At 44.1% G+C, this 22,378-nt stretch overlaps 1 protein-coding gene across 1 annotated transcript in view; it reads right to left on the reverse strand.

Annotated features, from left to right (window-relative positions):
* Positions 1 to 468: 468 nt before the first annotated feature.
* Positions 469 to 22,378, reverse strand: part of LOC124556711 (putative gamma-glutamylcyclotransferase CG2811) — a 35,830-nt gene continuing 13,920 nt past the window's right edge. Inside the window, exon 2 of the mRNA XM_047130697.1 lies at positions 469 to 943. Within this exon, the coding sequence (XP_046986653.1) occupies positions 635 to 943 (309 nt within the window). The 3' untranslated portion in view covers positions 469 to 634. The remainder of the gene's footprint in view (positions 944 to 22,378) is intronic.

Genomic DNA, 22,378 nt, shown 5'->3' on the forward strand with positions numbered 1-22,378 from the left:
GGTTGGTACAAGCATGATGTATCAATCACTTGATACTTCCCCAGTAGATTTAAGTTAGTCATGTTACTGTAACTGTGAAATTAAGCAGCTGTTAACTGGACTGAAAATATACAGGGTGAGTCACCTAACGTTACCGGTGGATTTATTTCGTAAACCACATCAAATACTGATGAACCAATTCCACAGACCGAACGTGAGTAGAGGGGCTAGTGTACTAGCCCCTCTCCTCACGTTCGGTCTGTGGAATCTGTTCGTCATTATTTGATGTGGTTTACGAAATAAATCCAGCAGTAACGTTAGGTGACTCACCCTGTATAATTGACATTTTATGCTCCTTCAATTTCACTGACACCACAGCTATCAGTTTCTGATTTTCTTGTGCTGTGACCAGTTATTCCAGTGAGAGTGCTATATTCAACACTACTAAGGAAAGGTTTCATTTGCAGGCAACAAAAAATAAAATAAAAATAAATGTGCAGCCATTTTATTTCTCCCTCAGACTGTACTGAACACAGTTTACATGAAATTATAAATATAGACTACTTCCAGTTTTTAATCTGTACATAAAGCACACATTTTATTATGGCTATTGCAGTATGTACCCCATGTCAATTTTTATGATCATCACAAAATATCATTCTTTGCAATGCAACTGATGCTTTAGTACAGTATAATCCACATTCTTTTCCCTTCTCACATATGATTTCCCATGAGGTCCTTCAGAATGATATTCACTGAGAAATGAACTTCCAATATCTTTCTCCAGGTTTAGAATGAAGTAAATCCAGCATTTGAGAACTGGTTGCATTTCACTGCTCACTTCTTTTACATTAAGAATCCGTACATGGTCTTCCAACCTACAGTACAAGTCTGGATGACTTTCTAAACCATCCAAAGCCTTCAGCATAGAATCATCAACTTCATAAACTTCACCAATAACATTCTGAAAAGAAAGCATAGACTGCTTAAATCTCATTCAGCACACACACACACAAAAAAACTGTCTTTAAGTTGTTTAACTACAAAAAGGAAAGTAATACATAGCCTTTAATTTACAAATGTGATTAAATAACCTGAAAAAGTCAATTTGTGAATAAATTTGTCACGAAAATGTGAACAACAGGCACAATGTGTTTAAATTACAATGTATCAGCTATGGACACTACAATTATTCAAGCTTAACAGTCATGAAGCACTTTAACAATAAATTCACATTCACTGAGGACTTTATTGCAAATAACACACAATCCCAGAAACTACAGAAGCAGCAGAAACATGACAAAATCACACATTTAGACATGAGCTTATTAACTGTTAAAGGTATCCACATCACAGTGCACAAAAAAGTGAAAACTGAACAGTTTCAATAAATTGATCATGCACTGGTTAGTTATTAAACTGCTGCACATTTTCATCATACAGGCTTTTAGTGAAATTTTATTTCTGAGGTGCTTTTATCATGTAATAGTGACACCACCAGATACTTATTTAGTAGGTATAGAATGCGCTTTACAATTTCTGGCAACTTTAGCATAGATAAAGAAGATCAGTGCAATGTTTTCTACAGAAGATGCAGTGCTACTTTAACTACAGGTTTTAGGAAGATTCATCCAGAATTCATAAATAGCTTCTGCAGTGTTTTACCTGCTGCTGGTGCCAATTCACGGCTTTCCAGCAGGCCTCATGTATTCACTGTGCAACCCAATTTGTGTAACTGACATTTTCACTTGCATAATGGTATTTTCTTTTTTTTTTTTTTCAGAAACTGTCCTCAGGTTATCTGCTCTCAAAACAACAGTCTCCTTCACTGTAGCAAAGACAGTCATTGTGCTCATGATCTGTGTTACATAGCTGGAGCATCCATTTCTAGCCTTCCCTATTCATGCTGCTAAAATTGTGATTCACTCTTCCCTCTTCTGAAAATCTGAAAAACAGATTTTCAGTCAATCCTTGAATCACAGGACTGTAAAACAATAACACCAGTGCATGAAACATATTTCTTTCATGGTTTACAGTGATGCAAGTGCCAATGACTCAAGTTATAACCATATGCTAAGTATTATGCTTCTATAATCAAAGAGTCAACAGAGAATGTAACTTAATTTCTCTGGTGCTTCAATCACTTCTGAGAGGAATACAGAAATACAGTCAACTTCTTATGTTTAAAATAATTTAAATGATATGAGTGAAACTCTCACTAAAAAATTTATCACTTTAGATACTGTCAAAGGATGCAAATAATGTATAAAATATACGAATATAATTATCTGGAAAAAAAATCAGCTGCACAAGAAAATGTAAGAATGATCACTGAAACCAAAATTACCACGATCTCAAATACAAGTTCATACCTACAGGAAGACATGAACAAGTTGTTCTGAACAAGAGGAATGATTAGCTCACTTTGAACAGACTTCTTATTTTATATTGTCATAAAGGGACTCTCACTATCTCTCACTCTGTCTCACTGTGTGTGTGTGTGTGTGTGTGTGTGTGTGTGTGTGTGTGTGTGTGTGTGTGGTGTGTGTGGGGGGGGGGGGGGGTGCGCACATTTGTGTTTTATTGGCACTCAACATCAAGGTTGACAATGCCCTTATTAAAACAAGGAGAAATTACTGGGATTATAATAATACAAATAAAAATTTAAGTGTTCATTTGTTCAAAATCTTATCTTCATCACTTGCTATGAAATTTTGACACAATGTTGCAGTTAAGTACATGTATGTTTCTATATATCAATTTCTAAAATATGTATAATATATAAATAAATATGTAATACACAAAGAGGAAATAATATACCACGAATCTCAAAAAGTTCTTTACTGATTTACTTCAAATTTATACATATTACTATAATAAATGTATGGACACACAAAGGCTCTGTAGTTCTAAATGGTTCAAATGGCTCTGAGCACTATGGGACTTAACTGCTGAGGTCATCAGTCCCCTAGACTTAGAACTACTTAAAGCTAGCTAACCTAAGGACATCACACACATCCATGCCCGAGGCAGGATTCGAACCTGCAACCGTAGCGGTCACGCGGTTCCAGACTGTAGTGCCTACAACTGCTTGGCCACCCTGGCCGGCACTCTGTAGTTCTAATAGGTATGATATCTACATATGTATGTCAAATATATAGTAGCGAAACGTTGTTAGCAAACAGCAAAGTTATATTTATGATTTATCGGCTTATGATTAGAATTCTACAACAAAATCAGAGAGAGAGAGAGAGAGAGAGAGAGAGAGAGAGAGAGAGAGGGGGGGGGGGGGGGGGGTGAAGCAGGAAGAGAACATGGACAGAGAGTGGGGGATGGACAGACAGATGGATGTAGGAGTAGGAGTAGTAGGGAGGTGGTGGTTTGTTTTGTTTTGGGGCACAAAAAACAAATGGGGCCATACACGCCCAAGTCAAAACTATAGAAGACGAACACAGGGAGGAGGTGAATGACTGTCTTCAGTATGCGATACCAAGATAAACCATGCTGCAGCAGGAAGGGTCTTTGAATCATTAGCCTCATTGCATTTACGTTTTGTAGAAGATGAGTGGGAAGACGATTGACTGATCATGAGGAAATCCCCCATGATTTCCAGCATCTCCAGTGGAACGCTCCTTCCAACTGGGGGCTCCTTTCATAAGGGGCGCACCTGCCTTAGGTGATTGTTCCCACCTCTGTAACACCCAATGGAGGGGCCAATTGGCAATTTGAGAAGGCTACAGCTCACGCAATCACCCCTCCTTGGGCCTGGCCTGTACCATCATCTTGGTTGGCTATATAAGTCCTTGAAGAAAACTGGCCTCCTGTACCACCTGCCTCCATTCTTCTCTGTCCACCGCCTTCCTTCTCCAGTTTCTTATTCCATCGCCTTTAGATCTTCTTCCATATTGTCCACCCACCTTTTCCTGGGTCTACCTCTTCTCCTCCTCCCGTCAGGTTTTTCCATGAACACTTTCGTGACATTCCGAGTTTCTGGCATTCTCTGTACATGTCCTGCCCATCTTATTCTTCCCATCTTAATTTTAACAACAATATCCATCTGTCCAAAAAGTTTTTGAAGTTCTACATTTGTCCGTACTCTCCAGCCATCTTTCTCTCTCACTGCTCGAAAAATCCTTCTCAGTATCTTTCTTTCCCATCTCAATAACCAGTTCTCTTCCTTTAACATCAATACCCAGCCTTCTGATCCATATATTACTACAGGTCTTGATATGGTCGTGTATACTTTGATTTTTTTATTCCTACTAACATTCCTGGAGTTAAATACATTCTGCAAGGCAAAATAGCAACAATTTCCACTTGCTATCCTTTCTTGAATTGCTACTGCTACTTTATTGTTCTCTGTTATTACAGAACCTAAATATTTAAATGTTTTCACTCTTTCATATTCTTTCCCATTCATTACTATTGAATTCTTTTGTCTGTTTATATTGGGCTGCCCCACATTTGCCACAAATGGTTTCCCCCTTACACACTGCAGTGGAGTCCAAAGTGCTGCAGCAGACTGGATTGTGTATATAAGACCTTTTCGAGTGAATGAATCATGCCCTAATGTGTTCTGGAAATATTGTGCTCTTAAGTGTAACAAAGACTTCCATTATTACTATTTTGTAATCTACTGTCTTCATCATATTCTGCATGTTACTCTCACATTCTTGAGCCCAACCACCAGTTCAGTTCTCCTTTTGGAAGGTCTATAATATTCCTGCATGAAAACTTCATTGATTGATTGGGGGGAGGTGGGGGTATGGCACTAAATGGTGAAGTTATCAGTCCCACGATTCGAAAGTTACTTGCGTAAGATAGGTGTCCACTGAAAGTGGGCAGATTCAAAAAAAGGGTACGCAAAATCTAGAAAATGGAAAACAGAGAAATAGAAGAGTGGTCTTTACACGGGTAGTGGTCATGGATACCAGATAAAACAATAAAACAAAAAAAAAACAAAAAACAAAAAAAAAAACAAAAAAGGCCCCAACCACAACCACCCTGCCCCAGGAGTGAAGCAGAACATTGCTACTGAAAATAAAAACCACTTTCACATAGGAAACTGAGCACCAGTTCAAACATCCATGAATTGTCTGCTAATATTAAAGACGAGGAATCTGGAAAGCTATACTCATTACGAAGGGCCACAAGAAGGGGGATATCAACCAATACACGGGATACCGTCAGTCTTGGATGGATGGAATATACATTTCACCTGTACACCACAAGTCACCATAAAATTAATGGCACATGGTACTTTTTATTGCAACACATTAACTACTTCACAGGAAGATGCCATCCAAATTTTACACAGATGGCTGCATAAAAGAACTAAATTAGGAATCTTATTTCCTGGTGTGTTTCTAGATTGATAATTGCAGCTCACCAACATCAACTCAAAAAGAGCATGGGACTTTTTCTAAGGCCCAGTACCCCACCTCATGCCATCATGATGGACTGAATCTAAAATCTTCAAGTAAAAGAATATGCAGATCTGTACAGTCTCTAGCCCTAATGGGGACAGGAGAAACCACAGTTTCTATAAAATTACAGCAGACACACACTGGTGCACCTCTCTCCCACCAAGTTTTCCCACTAAGAGATACCAAGTAATTAAGTAAATACTACGATCTGGTTTTAAGGTCACAAATGGAATTCAAAGTATGCCTTTTATCCACTGTAATGCCTAAAAATTTCAGAATCCATTAAATCAAGAGGAGAGGTACCCAAGTGCATCCAAGGTATATGAAAAACACAATGAAAACAAAGTTGAAGTACACAATTTTTGTCTGTGGAAAACTTACTTCATTCTATGGAGTATCAGCTGAAGCTGGCAGAATTTAGTACCAAGACTAGAAGACGAACAGAAAATTGAGAACTCAGACATATACAAAGAACACTCAACAGGACACTAATACAAGAAAAATTCTACTAAAAGTGGTAACAAGAAGACCAACTTTGCCATATGCAGTCCCAAGCCCGGTTGAGAAAGAACGGGCGAGAACAGTAACACCTTGTGAAGAAAAAAGAAAGAAAAAAAAAAAGCACATCACCCAGACCAGTTGAGAGTACCATGTAAAGCCAGGGATACGGTGTGAAGTACTGAATGTCAGGGAAGGTGTAGATGAAGATAATCAGTATGGCAGGGGAGACAACACGGTCTATTGCCTTGTAGGAACGATGTTGGGTCATTAAAGACAATAGAAAAGAAACCTTTAATAAAAATTATCCAGGTCTCCTGGTAGGGGGTTGGAGCAATGGGTCTGCACCCTGTCTCCTGAAAAAACACTAAACCCCCAGAAATCTCAAAGTAAGTCACAGAACTGGACCCAATATAGGAGACAAACCAGTAAACAAAAACAAAATTGAAATAGAGGAACAGGGAACATGTAAGATTAAACACTAAGAACTAAGAGGTCTTCAGGCGAATAGGTAAGTAAAAGATGGACATAATTGTCCTTATCGAGGCAAAGAAAGGGGCAGAATGTGAACAAATTGGAAAGTATACACTAATGCGATCAAAAGAATCCCGACACCTGACTGAAAATGACTTACAAGCTCGCGGTGTCCTCCATCAGTAATGCTGGAATTCAAAATTGTGTTGGCCCACCCTTAGCCTTGATGACAGCTTCCACTCTTGCATACCTATGTTCAATCAGGTGCTGTAAGGTTTCTTTGGGAATGGCAGCCCTTCCTTCATGGAGTACTGCACTGAGGAGAGGTATCAATGTTGGTCGGTGAGGCCTGGTACGAAGTCTGCATTCCAAAACATCCCAAACGTGTTCTATAAGATTCAGGTCAGGACTGTGCATGCCAGTCCATTACAGGGATGTTATTGTCAGGTAACCTCTCTGCCACATGCTGTGCATTACGAACAGGTGCTTGATTGTGTTGAAAGATGCAGTCGCCATTCCCGAATTGCTCTGCAACAGTGGGAAGCAAGAAAGTGCTTAAAACATCAATGTAGGCGTGTGCTGTGGTAGTGCCATGCGAAATAACAAGAGGTGCATGCCACCTCCATGAAAAACACGACCACACCGTAACACCACCACATCCGAATTTTACTGTTGGCTCTACATACCCTGGCAGATGACATTCACCGGGCATTTGCCTTACCCACATCCTGCCATTGGATCTCCACATTGGGTACCATGATTCCGTCACTCCACACAACATTTTTCCACTGTTCAGTCGTCCCTTGTTTACACTCCTTACAGCAAGTGAGGCATCATTTGGCATTTACCGGTGGGATGTGTGGCTGCTTGACCATGAAATCCAAGTTTTCTCACCTCCCACCTAACTGCCACAGTACTTGCAGAAGATCCTGATGCAGTTTGGAATTCGTGTGTGATGGTCTGGATACATGTCTGCCTATTACACTTTATGACCCTCTTCAACTGTTGGTGGTCTGTCTGTCAACAGATGAGGTCGGCCTGTACGCTTTTGTACGTGTCCCTTCACGTTTCCACTTCAATATCACAACGGAAGCAGTGGACCTAAGGATGTTTCCGAGTGTGGAAATCTCTCATACAGACATACGACACATTTGACACAAGTGGCACCCAATCAACTGACCACATTTGAAGTCTGAGTACTGCAGAGCACCCCATTCTGCTCTCTCATGATGTCTAATGACTACTAAGCTTGCTGATACGGAGCACCTGGCAGTAGATGGCAGTACAGTGCACCTAATATGAAAAACTTCTGTTTCTGGGAGTGTCCGGATCCTTTTGATCACATGGTGTATCCACTTTTGCAGTGGAATTTAAAGGTCAGGAAGAGAAAAATGGAAATATTGTTTGCAGTAGACAAGAAGTGGGGAAACAACAAAAAACTGCGAACAAATAAATGAATTATTAAAATGGAAATGGATATACACGGTACAAGGTCACACACTGGTTTTTATAACAGTATAGGTACCAGCAGATGGTATGAAAATGAGCTCTAAGGATGACTCTCAGGGCCAGATGATGTTGCTGCAACGCTGAACGGAAAGGTCATCAGCAAGCCACTACTAGAACAAATGAGAGAAACTAAAATTGTTGCACACTCATGCACTCAAAATGACCACACATCACTCTCTCACAAGTGCTAAAACAAATTAGAAAGAGGGGCAGTAGCTACACATTAAAACACTGAGAAAACAAAACACAGAAGAACTAAAAGAAAAGCACAGGAAAAATGTGACTGACTGACCACTTACAAAAAACTTGTGCGAGCCTGTCACCCCATTAACACATTAAAAATCATGATATTAAAATCTTGTTAAAAATGTTGGAAAACTCACAAGACTTCAAAATCTGAACCACATTCATTTGAACAGTACTTAAAATAGATCCTTTGGGAAATCCACCGTGGACGGAAAATGAAACGAAGTCCAATAAAATGTGGCCCTTGGTTATCCATACGTCAGAGTAAGAAGCCGAGCATCATAGGGCTTTGGTCTATATGAAGACAAGTAAGGAGGACTCTTCTACAAAGCTGGAAGGAAGTATACTATGCCCACATTGGGGGGTTTACTATACGGAGCTTATTGCCAGTCACTTCGAGCCACTCACCTTCCCATCGACCCATAACACTGTACCTCAACAGTGAGGTGATAGCATCCAAGGGGATGGCACACAGATACCCGAGGATCACAACATGCCTCCTTGGCTGCTAGATCTGCCCTTTAATTCCCCACAATATCCATGTGCTCTGGTATCTAGCAGAAAGAAATCTCATTCCCTATTCGCTGTAGTTGGAGGAGGCATCCTGGGTATTCTGGATTACTTTAGCTGCTGGCTACAAATGTTGGAGACAGTGAGGGGCACTCAATCTGAACAGACAAGAAATTTAGGACAGGAAGGTAGTCTCATTTGCTCTAGTGCCCACAAGTTTGCATCGAGGTCAGCACATTCTTGAAGCAGTCAGACCATGAGGACATGACCCAGGAAAATGACAGAGCAACCCACAGACACCCCTGCTTTAACCCATCCGTAAGGACAGCTACATAGATGAAGTGCTCATATAAAATGTCAACAAATATCACATTAAGAACAGAAGCAGGAATGTAATCTCTTCTGTACTGCACTAAATCTAAAATTATGTTGGGATTCCTTAGTAGCCAGGGTGGTGGAGAGTTAAAACCCTAGATTTGGGGTTGTACTTTCTCCACATGGGCAGACTCCAGCTCACACTGCATGCAGATCCCAAATGGCATTGTGGCTCACGAACGGTTGGATAAAAGGTTTCCAGAGACGGACGAGCAAGAGGTGAAGTCACAGCTGTGAAGAACTTACACACGCGCACACACACGCACACAAAACAAAAAAAAAAACACACACACACGCACACAAAAACAAAAAAAAAAACACACACACACACACACACACACACACACACACAAAAACAAAAACACACACAGAAACAAAAAAACACACACAGAAACAAAAAAACACACACAGAAACAAAAAAACACACACAGAAACAAAAAAACACACACAGAAACAAAAAAACACACACAGAAACAAAAAAACACACACAGAAACAAAAAAACACACACAGAAACAAAAAAACACACACAGAAACAAAAAAAACACACACAGAAACAAAAAAACACACACAGAAACAAAAAAACACACACAGAAACAAAAAAACACACACAAAAACAAAAAAACACACACAAAAACAAAAAAACACACACAAAAACAAAAAAACACACACAAAAACAAAAAAACACACACAAAAACAAAAAAACACACACAAAAACAAAAAAACACACACAAAAACAAAAAAACACACACAAAAACAAAAAAACACACACAAAAACAAAAAAACACACACAAAAACAAAAAAACACACACAAAAACAAAAAAACACACACAAAAACAAAAAAACACACACAAAAACAAAAAAACACACACAAAAACAAAAAAACACACACAAAAACAAAAAAACACACACAAAAACAAAAAAACACACACAAAAACAAAAAAACACACACAAAAACAAAAAACACACACAAAAACAAAAAACACACACAAAAACAAAAAAACACACACAAAAACAAAAAAACACACACAAAAACAAAAAAACACACACAAAAACAAAAAAACACACACAAAAACAAAAAAACACACACACACACACACACACACAACAAAAAAAACACACACACACACACAACAAAAAAAACACACACACACACACAACAAAAAAAACACACACACACACACACACACACACACACACACACACACACACACACACACAAAGAATCTGCAGAAAACTGAAACCCTGTCTTTGCAGACCATTCCTCTAACCTGCGCAGTGTAAGCTGCAACTGACAGCTCACTATTGCAACACTGGAAGAGGAACAGAAATAGTGTTGTAAAATTCCTGGTAATTTAAAATCAAAGAAATATTCCAAGGGAATATTGCCGGTAATATTCCCAAAATTCATAAATTCCTGGGAATTTATGATTAATTAGCAAGATAGCTCAAAAAACTGTTAAAAGGTAAAAATAGGTAAAAGCAGTAATTATATGGTTAATTCAAATTTATACAGATCTGGACTTAACCTCCTTGTTAGAAATAAACACTTTTTTGTTTTCAATGTTTTAAATATCAAAGAATTAGCCCTAGAATTGCCAAGCATCAACAATTACAACTCTTATGTTACCTACAACTGCCAACATCAAAATAACCTTTCGAGTTTATAATATTGATATACCATCTAATGAGTAACTGAAGTTACTAAAATACACAGGGAAGCTTGTTTATTCAATCTGTTAATTTTTCTGTTGATGTTAGAGGTATTTTAGGCTATAAAGTTTATTTTAAACTTGTGCAAAGTCTGTAAACATTAGTCATTGAAAATGGCATTTCGGGGAAAAATTATGCAAATAAACCAGCGGAGGTTTATGACTTACTTGAAAATACAAGTGATTTTATTAACACAGAACATGGTAAAATATTCATTAACAATTCTAAAAGTGAAAGTGATAGCAATATTTTGGAAAATAAATATATAGATCATAATTCATCACAGGAAATGAGGAGTCTGAATTCTGAAAGTGAAACACCACTAGTCATTTGTTTGGAAAAATTAAAAAATACTACAGATAACCACCGGTTGAGAATTACACCTCCAGCGATATATTTTTTAAGTTTAGGTTTCATTCAGAGAAATGTGGGGTTCCAACTTGCCTAAAAATAGTAGGCCTAGTGAATATTTTGAATTATTTTTTCCACCACAGTTATGGTAAATGATGTTTTGCCTGGAATTTGCACAGAAATTAATGCGTGGAATGATAAATCTTGGATTAAAATGTATGAATTTACTTGGTTAACCTACTTTTAAGGTTCTTTAACTGTAAGAGTTAAACCCCCAAAAATTTAAAAATTTTCATAAATTCCCAAATTTTGGGAATCTTCCCAGGCAAAGAAATATTTCCGGCAATATTCCCATTTTATAAGTTCCCTACCACTGGGAATACACCCAGCCTACATCACTGAAGAGAAAACAGCATAATTGGTTGGTTGGTTGGTTGGTTGTTTGAGGTTAAAGGGACCAAACAGCAAGGTCATCAGTCCCTTGTTTCAAATAGACTCCATTCTGCTAACGGGACATCTCAGAAAAAGTCAGAACAATAAAACGGAAAAAGGGGAAACGTAAAAGGGCAGTCACGTTGTCAATAGTAAAAACAAATGAGGGAAGTTGGCAAGAGAACGAACCCAACACTATGCTGAAGCAGCATAGGCAAGACCACCTGTGACTTAAAAGGTACAACTGCTATAATGCAGAAAGTACGTATGGGAATAGAAAAACTAACCAAGCCTTAAAAAGAAGGGGTAAAAACAGAGTAAAAGGGAAAGAAAAGAGGATTCCGGTCAGGGAGGTGAATCGGGAATCTCTGAACACTGCCTAAGTGGGAGAGACCCAAACACTCACCGCCCTGCCCCAACACCAGAGGGAGATTAAAAACTTTAAAACTGAGAATAAAAACCACTCTCCCGGAGGAAACCTAGAACCAGAGAGACCATCCGGGAATCGTCAGCCAACATCAAAGATAAAGTGTGGGGGAGTCTGTACTTAGCACGCAGAGCCAAAAGAAGGGGGCATTCAACCAAAATGTGGGCCACTGACTAAAAGGCTCCACAACCACATAGCGGGGGTGGCTCATCACGCAAAAGGAAACCATGGGTCAGCCTGGTACGGCCAATGCGGAGACGACACAGTGTGGTCGAGTCCTTGCGGGAGAGGTGAAAGGAAGAACGCCATGGGCCCGGATTCACGTGAAGGCATACCCAACATGATCAGCAGATTTAGAGCCATCAGTGTAAAAAACAACAGCATCCCGAAACTCCCATAAAATTTGGCAGAAAAAGGAACTGAACACCACCGGGGGGGGATGGAATCTTTCGGACCGCGGCGGAGATCCATCCGAATTCGAGGCCGAGGAACTAACCAAGGAGGGGTGGAGGGGAGGGAGCGAGGAAGACAGGACAAAGAAGGAAGCCGAAAATCACAGTTAAGAGACGCAAGGCGCAGTCCAACCGGTAAACCCGCCCGAGGGCGGGAGTCAGGCGGGCGACGTCCATGGTCTGGGAATAGGATAGAATAGGAAGGATGAGCGGGAGAAGAACGGATAGTAAGGGCATAAGACACCAGAAGCTGGGACCGCCGAACAGAAAGGGGGGGGATCCCAGCTTCAACCAGGAGACTATCAACAGGGCTAGTAGGGAAGGCACCGGTGGCCAAACGGATACCACGATGGTGGACCGGATCCAGCACGTGCAGCGTGGAAGGAGCAGCTGAACCATAAACTTGACAACCATAGTCCAAACGTGACAGAACTAGAGCACGATAAAGACGGAGGAGGAGGGAACGGTCCGCACCCCAAGAGGAGTGGGCAAGGAAGCGAAGGACATTGAGTTTACGGAAACATCCTACCTTCAGGAGTCTTATATGGGGCAGCCAAGTGAGCTTGTTGTCGAAAAGAAGACCTAGGAAACGAAACTGTGGAACCACAGGCAATCTTTGTGCAGCGAGATAGAGCTCTGGATCAGGGTGGATCGTAGTACGGCGACAGAAGTGGACCACCCGCGATTTTAAAGGAGAGAATTGAAACCCGTGTGAGAGGGTCCATGCAGAGGCACGCCGTATAGCCACCTGGAGCTGCCGTTCTGCAGATGGCATCGAGGAGGAACTAACCCAAATGCAGAAATCATCCACATACAGGGCAGGGGCGACCAAGGGACCGACAGAGGCCACAAGTCCATCGATAGCAATGAGGAAAAGAAGGACACTCAAGACAGAACCCTGTGAGATGCCCGTCTCCTGGGTCCGTCGAGAACTAAAAGCAGTACCAACTCGAACTCTGAATGACCGATGGATCAGGAACTGGCGGATAAAAATCGGGAGTGGGCCCCGAAGACCCCACTGATGAAGGGTTAGTAAGATGTGATGGCGCCAGGCCGTGTCATAGGCCTTGCGAAGGTCAAAAAACACTGCAACCAAATGGCGGCGCTGGGAAAAAGCCTGCCGAACTGCGGATTCCAAGCAAAGCAAATGATCGATTGGAGATCGTCCCTCTCGAAAGCCACACTGGTAAGGGGACAATAGATCCCGAGATTCGAGGACCCAAGTGAGCCGACGGGCTACCAGCCGTTCAAGTAACTTACAACCAACATTGGTCAAACTAATTGGCCGATAGCTGTCAACAGATAGGGGGTTCTGACCAGGCTTAAGGACAGGAACCACAATGCTATCCCTCCACTGAGAAGGGAAGTCACCCTGGAGCCAGATACGGTTAAACACCCGAAGAAGATGGTGCCGTTGTGGAGCACTGAGATGTTGAAGCAGCTGGTTATGAATGGAATCTGGGCCAGGAGCTGTATCATGAGAAGCAGATAGAGCAGAAAGAAATTCCCATTCAGTGAAAGGTTCGTTGTAAGATTCTGACTCACAAGTGGTGAAACATAAGGTGACAGCTTCAGCCTGCTGTTTTTGATGAAGGAAAGCAGCTGGATAGGAGGCCGACGCTGATGCCACTGCAAAATGGGTCGCAAGATGTTCTGCGAGAACTAATGGGTCCGTACAAATGCCATCTGGGAGGTGAAGGCCTGGGAGGGTGGACTGCCGATGGCAACCTTGGAGAGAGCGAAGTGTAGCCCATACCCGTGACAGAGGGACAGTGGAACCAAGGGAAGAAACGAATCATTCCCAACATATCCGCTTGCTCTGTTTGATTAAATAACGGGCTTTAGCGCGAAGGCGCTTAAAGGTAGAAAGGCTGGCTACAGATGGGTGCCTCTTGAAGTGTTGCAAAGCTCGACGGCGATCACGGATGGCAATGGCAATGGCCGTACTCCACCACGGGACTTGCCGGCGACAAAATGGTCCAGATAAGCGCGGGACAGCAAGGCTAGCAGCGCGAACAATCGCGTCAGACACGTCACGTAGCACGTCATCAATACAACCCGACAAAGAGGGAGAAAACTCGACCTGTGCAGTATATAGAGCCCAATCGGCGCGGTGGAAAGACCAACGAGGTAACCTGTCCATCGGGGAGCGGGAAGGGAGCGTGATAATCAACGGGAAATGGTCACTATCACAAAGGTCGTCGTGTGGCGACCAGTGTAATGAAGGGAGGAGAGAGGGAGAAGAAAGAGAAAGATCAATGGCAGAAAAGGTACCATGACCAGCACTGAAATGAGTAGGGGAGCCATCATTAAGATGGCACAGGTCGTGGTCTGCAATAAATTGGTCTATAAGAAGACCTCGTCTAGATGGAAAGGCACTGCCCCACAAAGGATGATGAGCATTAAAATCCCCAAGGAGGAGGAAGGGAGGAGGAAGTTGCTGAAGAAGGGTGGTTAAGGCAGCAGGTGTAAGAGTCCTGTCAGGAGGGAGATAAAGACTGCAAACTGTGACTGCAGAGTCTAGGTGGACCCTAACAGTAACCGCTTCCAATGCAGTTTGGAGAGGAATCCACGTGCTAGCAATGTCTGTACGGACCAACGTACAAACGCCACCAGAAGCCCGCAAGGGTCCGACCCGATTTCGACAGAAAACACGGAACCCACGGAGGGTCGGTGAGTGAGCATCAGTAAAATGAGATTCCTGGAGAACCACACAAGCTGCTGAGTAGGACGAAAGAAGGGATTTCAATTCCGGAAGGTGACTATAGTAGCCATTACAATTCCATTGGAGAACCACAGAACGATGGTTTAAATGAGGGCTGAACATGCTAAATCCAGTCATACCGCCGGGTCCCCACCCGTCACCGACAAGGAGGGGGCGACATCCATAAATGACAGGTCAGAATCCGGTTGTGAAGCCGGGGAAGGGACCTCCGGTGACAACAGAGGCTCTTTGTCCCGGGACTTATGTTTCTTCTTCTTTTCAGGCTGAGATCGAGGAGGGCTGTGTGGCATAATGGAGCCAGCTGCAGCAAGATCAGGAACAGAAAGAGACCGGGCGACCTGGGGGCCGATAGACCGCGGCTCTTGCGGTCGCCGCGCTGCAGCAGACCTTTGACCTGGAAGGTGCCGGGAAGGGGCATCCCGGGAGAGGCGCCCTTGACCGGCAGACGCCGAAGGAGTGGGACACTTCTCCGGCTGGGGAGGGGGAGCAGCGCCCAGAGGAGAAGGTGTGGGAGCCGCAGGGGAGGGGGGAAGGAGAGGGGTCCGGGATGGGGGTAAGGAAGGGGGAGGAAGGGATGAAGACGTAACCAAGGCGTAACTAGATGTCATGGACACAGGGTGCAATCGTGCATATTTCTTACGGGCCTCTGTGTAGCTTAAACGATCAAGAGACTTATACTCCTGTATCTTTTTTTCTTTCTTATAGACTGGGCAATCTGCTGAACGTGGAGAATGACTACCATGACAATTTACACATACAGGAGGGGGAACACAGGGACTCCCCTCATGGAGTGGACGTCCACAGTCACCACAGAGAGGGTCCTGGGTACAGCGAGAAGACATGTGGCCAAAACGCAAGCACTTAAAACACCGCATAGGAGGTGGGATGTACGGCTTCACATCACAGCGATAGACCATAATCTTAACTTTCTCAGGAAGGGTATCCCCTTCAAAGGCCAGGATAAAGGCACCAGTATCAATACGATTATCTTTAGGACCCTTCTGAACACGCCGAACAAAGTGAACACCCCGCCGTCCGAGATTCTCCCGAAGTTCCTTATCAGTTTGAAGGATGAGGTCCATGTGAAAAATACACCTTGTACCATATTTAGAGACTGGTGAGGGGTAATGGACACAGGAATTGTGCCAAGATGGGTACAGGCACGAAGGGCCGCAGATTGGGCAGCTGAAGCAGTTTTTATCAGCAACAAACCCGACCGCATCTTGCTCAGGGAGTCCACTTCGCCGAACTTGTCTTCAATGTGTTCCACAAAGAATAAAGGTTTGACACTGGTGAAAGTATCTCCATCAGTCCTGGTGCAAACTAGATAACGGGGGAAAGGTTTTGCCCCTAGACGACGCGCCTGACCCTCCTCCCAGGGGGTAGCCACGGAAGGGAAGGCCGAAGGGGCAAGAGAAGCAGCACTTGAGGAATCAGTACCACGCAGAGAGACGGCCGCAGAAGAGCGGCCAGAGTTTTGGACCCGTATGCGTTTCATCTGCATAGCGTCCGCCCTGACACCACCCACTCCGATCAGGGGCTCTCCTCACGGGCGCCACCCAGCCACAGCAAGGGCCGTCTGGCACGGCGGCCTTTGCCGGGAGTTCCGATGCTCCAAGATGACGAGCAACCACTCCAAGGCATGCATGAGGAGGTCACAGCTCAGGTATCAGAAGTGTGATCCCTGTGTGTTCAGGGGGCTCAACCAAAAGGGTACATAGCGACCCCACCACACGGGCTGGCTACCGTGCTGGCTATGCACCCTAGCATCAGACAACGACGTAAAAGAAAAGGTGGAATGTACTAGGAGGGCACACGTCGGAGACACTGGGTAAGGTGCTCTTCCCCAAATGGCTCACACTACGGAAGAGAAATTTTGGAATGGAGGTCAAACCCCAGAGGGGGACCAAGGAATGCCAAAAGGAGGAGATGATTACGCAACAAAGCCGGAGTGTAAAACCAACAGAACCAGGAGGATAGCGGGGGCCAACATAAGCAAGGACACCAATAGAGGGAGAGGAGAGGGCGAGGGGAAAGGGGTATGGGGGGAAAGGAGGGGAAGGGAAAGGAAATGCAGCCCGGGAGAGAAAGAAGGCTGCAATGGCTCGGGGCCCCGTGCTCGCCACGCACGTATCCACAAAAGAGTTGTGGACCCCCTGGGGGGAACAGCATAATTGTCAACAAAGGTACATTGCACTGTACAGGACTCCTTACTGTAGACATCATACTGTTAATGGCTATGGCAAGGAGGCTAACACTTAAAACACAGCACTGAGGGACAATTCTCCTGCTCAAAACAATCTGACGGGGAGTCACCAACTTAGATCCTAAAAAACCACTGAAACAGACAAGACTGTATGAAGATGGGAAGGTGGCCACAAATCCCCATTGCTGCAGTTGTGTATGAATGTAGTATCTGCAAGTAGTATCATACACCTTACTGATATGTAAGAATATGCCAATACGGTGATGCATATGTAGGAAAGCCTGCTGAATAGCCACCTCTAGCACGGTCAGGTTGTTGGAAGTAGAATCCACACTTAAAATGGCTAGGGAGTTGTCTGGTCTCTAACAACCAGACCAGATGAAGGTTAACCAGATGAAGGTTAACCATTTGCTCCAGGGTCTTTCCTACACAGCTACAGGTGATACTCTGGGGCATGTGCTGTCCTTTTTTGGTTTGAGGAGAGGTATCAACAGTACCTCTCTCCACAAGTTGGGGAAGTTACCAGTCCACCATATAAGATTAAAAAATGCCAGGATGATTCCCTTTGACACTGCTGGTAAATGTCTAAGCATGCTGTACTGGATATGGATGCAGTAGCACGAGCCTCAAACAGAGCCGATCCCAGCTCCCACATGGAGAAAGGACAGTTGTAAGTCCGTGACATGAAATAGCAGATCCTGACTGGCACTGACAGTAGTCTGTGCAAAATTCTCTGCCAGTGTCTGAGCGATATCTCTGGGCACTGTTTGGAGACATCCCTGTTTAATCACTGCTGCTAGTGGTAAACGACTGCATTTACCAGAATCTCCCTGATGGCTTCCCATGCTTTGGTAGAACAAGTGTAGCGACTGATGGAGTCCACAAATGCTTGCCATGACTTTTTCTTGCTACTGAATTATGTGTCGAGCCTTGGCTCCTGCAACATGAAATGCTGTAAGGTTCTCTGCTGTTGGGCAGTACTTAAACCATCTAAGTGCAGCACGCCTGGCCCAGATTTCTGAGTGGCACTCACTTGTCCATCAAGGTACAGATCGCCTCTGAAGATGATCTGATGACTTCAGGATGGATAACATCAGCAGCATGATTGATCACCTGTGTAATGTAGTCCACCCATCCCTGGACACTGTTGTGGTGTTCAAACACAGCAAATTGTGTTGACAGTGTCCAGTTAGCTCTCCTAACCATCCATTTTGGTGGCTGCTCTTCAGGTAACAATATGTGAATGTGGAGTGGAAAGTTGTCACTAGAATGTAGGTAATCAAAGACTTCCCACTGAATAGAGTCTTCAAGGGCTGGAGAACAGGATGAGAGAAATGGCAGCACAGAAATGGGTTGGAGTACCTGTGATGAGTACGCACAGCTCATGAGACCCCATGAAACCCTCCAAAACAACCCTGAGGGCAAGTAGAGGTCGACCTCCAAAAACATGATGGGCATTGAAGTATCCCAATAGTAGAAATGGTGGGAGTAGTTGGATCTGTAAGATCTCAGAGCTTCAGAGTCTATTGCATTTTGCAGAGGCAGATAAAGAGAGCAAACAGTGATCCTCTGCGACACGTGAATTCCAATGGCAATGGCTTACAGCTCAGTCCCCAGAGGACGAATGTAGGATTGGTGTGCCTATTGACAAACACAGCCATCCTCCCTTGGCCCTTTCCCAAGTCAGTTCGTCCTTACAATAGAGCATATAGCTCCATAGTGAAGGGGCATCAGACACTTTAAATGTGTTCCCTGCAAACAAGTGCAGGGGGCATTGCTGTGCTACGAGCTGCAGTTCCTCGAAATGTTCTCAACCCATTAATGTTCCACTGTATAATGGGAGCCACCTATTATGGGACAGCACTTTAAGCGTGACTTTCTGCCAGGAAGGGGAGCCCACAATGGGTGGAGGCTCAGTCTTCAGGCCAGATAATTGCTCCAGTCTGACATCTCCCCTGACGATTTGAGACAGACGTTGGATAGCATAATGTCAACATTGTCGGACTGTTTACCTCCTGTCTCAGTCAGTGGGCGATTCTTTACATTCAGCTTCAATTTTTTGATCTGAGGCAGCTATGGAGCCACAACCTCTGAAGTGGCAGTGGTTGTAGCAGTGCTGGGTGGTGCACAAGACTTGACCTGTGGAAGGGCAGGAAGTCACAGGATATCAGCAACTACGACCTTTGCTGAAGCTCTGGGGAGGAGAGGGCAGGCTTCAAAGGAATTGCAGCAGCACAGGTGCACTGATTTGCACTGATAAACAGAAGTGCTAGTGCTGATACTAGCAACGTCCACTTGTGTAGCGGCATCAGTTTTCTGGTCCGGCTGTTTCACAATGGAGGCAGCAAACATGGGCAACTGTATGGACTTTTTGGCTTCATCATAGGCTGGTTGTTTTCATTTCCTGGATCTTCCATTCCTCAAGGAAAACTCTGCAGTCTCTACTCCATACAGTGTGATCTCAGAGCAGTTGATACACTTTGGAGGAGAGGATCAACCAACTCAATCATGGGCAGTTTCATCTTATTTCCCCACAATGGCTTCTCCTTTGCAACCGAGAGTAGTGTGCTGAAAGTGCACTCAACACTGGATTTAGGAAATAAGGCCATACACTGAGGCTCAAGAAACCTGCCTCAACACGCTCTGGTAGTTTGGAACTGTTAAAAGCAAGGATAAAAGAAACTGATTTGACAAGATCTCCATCCACTCATTTCACAATGTTTTGTACATCGACAATGCCTTCCTGTGACCATTCAGCTTTCACTTCTCCAGGAACGTCAACCAGATCTCTGCAAGTCACAACACCTTTACTGTAATTCAATGTGTTGTGCAGTTCTGTTTCAATTGCATACTCCTCAAGGCAATGAGCTTTTTGGAGACACTTCATTTATTGGTTGATGTTTTGACCAACAGTGTCCCACTTCACAATCACTTAACAGATTTTAACATGCCAGCAATACCTTCTAAGCCTTTCTGTATATAAAATGGAGAAACTTTCTCAAAATCACCACCTTTTCTTTTAACAAAGGACAAGCTCTATAACTTAGATCAAATGATAAAACACACCCTCATGAATAAAATGTAAAACTAAATTGGCCAATGAGGCGTTGTCAGATAAAATTAGCAGCAATGAGTCCGGTAAAGCAGGATTTCATCACTGGGCAGTCAAAGTGTGACAGTGCACCAGAATATGGGCCACTGTCACACTGTCAACCGAGTGCTGCACCGACACTCGGGCGGGTGTTCACGGTGCAGAAGGTAACTGTGGGTTGCCCAAGCATGGTCAATGCGGAGCCGGCAGAGAACTGATTCCCTGCGAGAGGCCCGCGTGGAAGACTTCCACACATTCATAGTCTCCTCAATGGCACACAGTTTGTTTCGTGTATTGTTGTGCCATTCCATCTCCCAAAGCTGAAAAACCCTATGGCGTAAGTCAGAACGCAGGTCAGGTTCAGAGCTGACAATCTCCAGAAGCGGTTTCCACATAGCCTGTTTGGTCAGCCTGTTGGCAAGTTTGTTGCCTGGGATGCCGACATTTCCTGGGGTTCACACAAACACCACTGAACGACAGGACCGGTCCAAGGCATACATGGACTCCTGGATGGATGCTACCAAAGAATGGTAAGTGTAGCACTGGTCGATAGATAGCTTGTATGCTGCTCAAGGTGTCAGTACACAGAAGAAACGATTCCCCAGGGCATGAACAGATATACTGAAGTGCATGAGAGATGGCCACCAGCTCTGCAGTGAATACATTGCAGCCATCGGGCAAGGAGTGCTGTTCAAAATGGCCTCTATGGATGCAGGTGAAGCCAACATGACCATCAGCCATCTAACCGTCTGTGTAAACCACTTCAGAGCCCCAGAACACATCAAGAATCGAGAGGAAGTGACAGCGGATAGCAGCAGGAGTAACTGAGTCCTTAGGGTCATGTGAAAGGGCCAGACGAATCTGTGGCCTAGGTGTACACCATGGAGGAGTACGCAGATGGACCTGGATAGGAGGTGGTAAAGGGAAGGACTCCAGTTCAGACAGAAGGGATTGCACGTGAACCGCAATCGTTAGCCCTGACCTGGACTGCCAATGTGGGAGATGAACTGCAGCGGGTGGAAAAAGGAGACCGTAATTTGGATGCCAGCAGAACTACGAATGTTACAACATAACTGGTGAGCAGCTGTAATGTTGGATCTGCAATGGAGGGACTCCGGCCTCCACCAGGACACTGGTCACAGAATTCATTCTAAAAGCTCCCGTCGCTACGCAAACGACACACTTGTGCACTGGGTCAAGTACACGCAATGCTGAGGGCACCACCGAAACATAAATCAGACTCCCATAGTCAAGGCGGGATTAAACAAGGGCTTTGTAGAGCTGCAGCAGAGTAGATCAATCTGCACCCAACTTGGTGCTCAGGCAGCGGAGTGCACTGTGGTGCTGCCAACACTTCCGCTTAAGCTGACGAAGGTGAGGTAGCCAAGTCAATCAGGCATCGAAATCCAGTCCTAAAAAGCGATATGTCTCCACTACAGTGAGTCCATCATGAAGCTAAAGTTGTGGTTCTGGATGCAAACTGGATTCAGTGGGCGAGAGTCCATGACCGCGCTTAGTGGATGGCTCCCTGTAGGCGGCACTCAGCAACACCAGTGCTAGTGGAGCAGTACGAAACGCAGATGTCGTCTGCATACAGAGAGGGTGAGACGGACGGCCCTACAGCTGCTGCTAGACCATTAATGGCCACTAAAAATAGAGATACACTCAATACAGAGCCCTGCGGGACCCCATTCTCCTGGATGTGGGGGAACTATGGGAGACAACAACTTGAGACATGGAAAGTAGCACAGAGCGACAGGAAATTCTGGATAAAAATCTGGAGCGGGCCTCTGAGACCCCACCCGTATAATGTGGCAAGGATATGATGTCGCCGTGTGGTGTCATACACTTTACGTAGATAAAAAAAAAAGACTGCAACAAGGTGTTGGCTTCTGGAAAAGGCTGTTCAGATGGCAGACTCTAGGGACACAAAATTATCGGTGGTAGAGCACCCCTGGCAGAAGCC

The sequence above is a fragment of the Schistocerca americana genome, chromosome X (assembly GCF_021461395.2).
Source record: "Schistocerca americana isolate TAMUIC-IGC-003095 chromosome X, iqSchAmer2.1, whole genome shotgun sequence".
Lineage (NCBI taxonomy): Eukaryota > Metazoa > Arthropoda > Insecta > Orthoptera > Acrididae > Schistocerca > Schistocerca americana.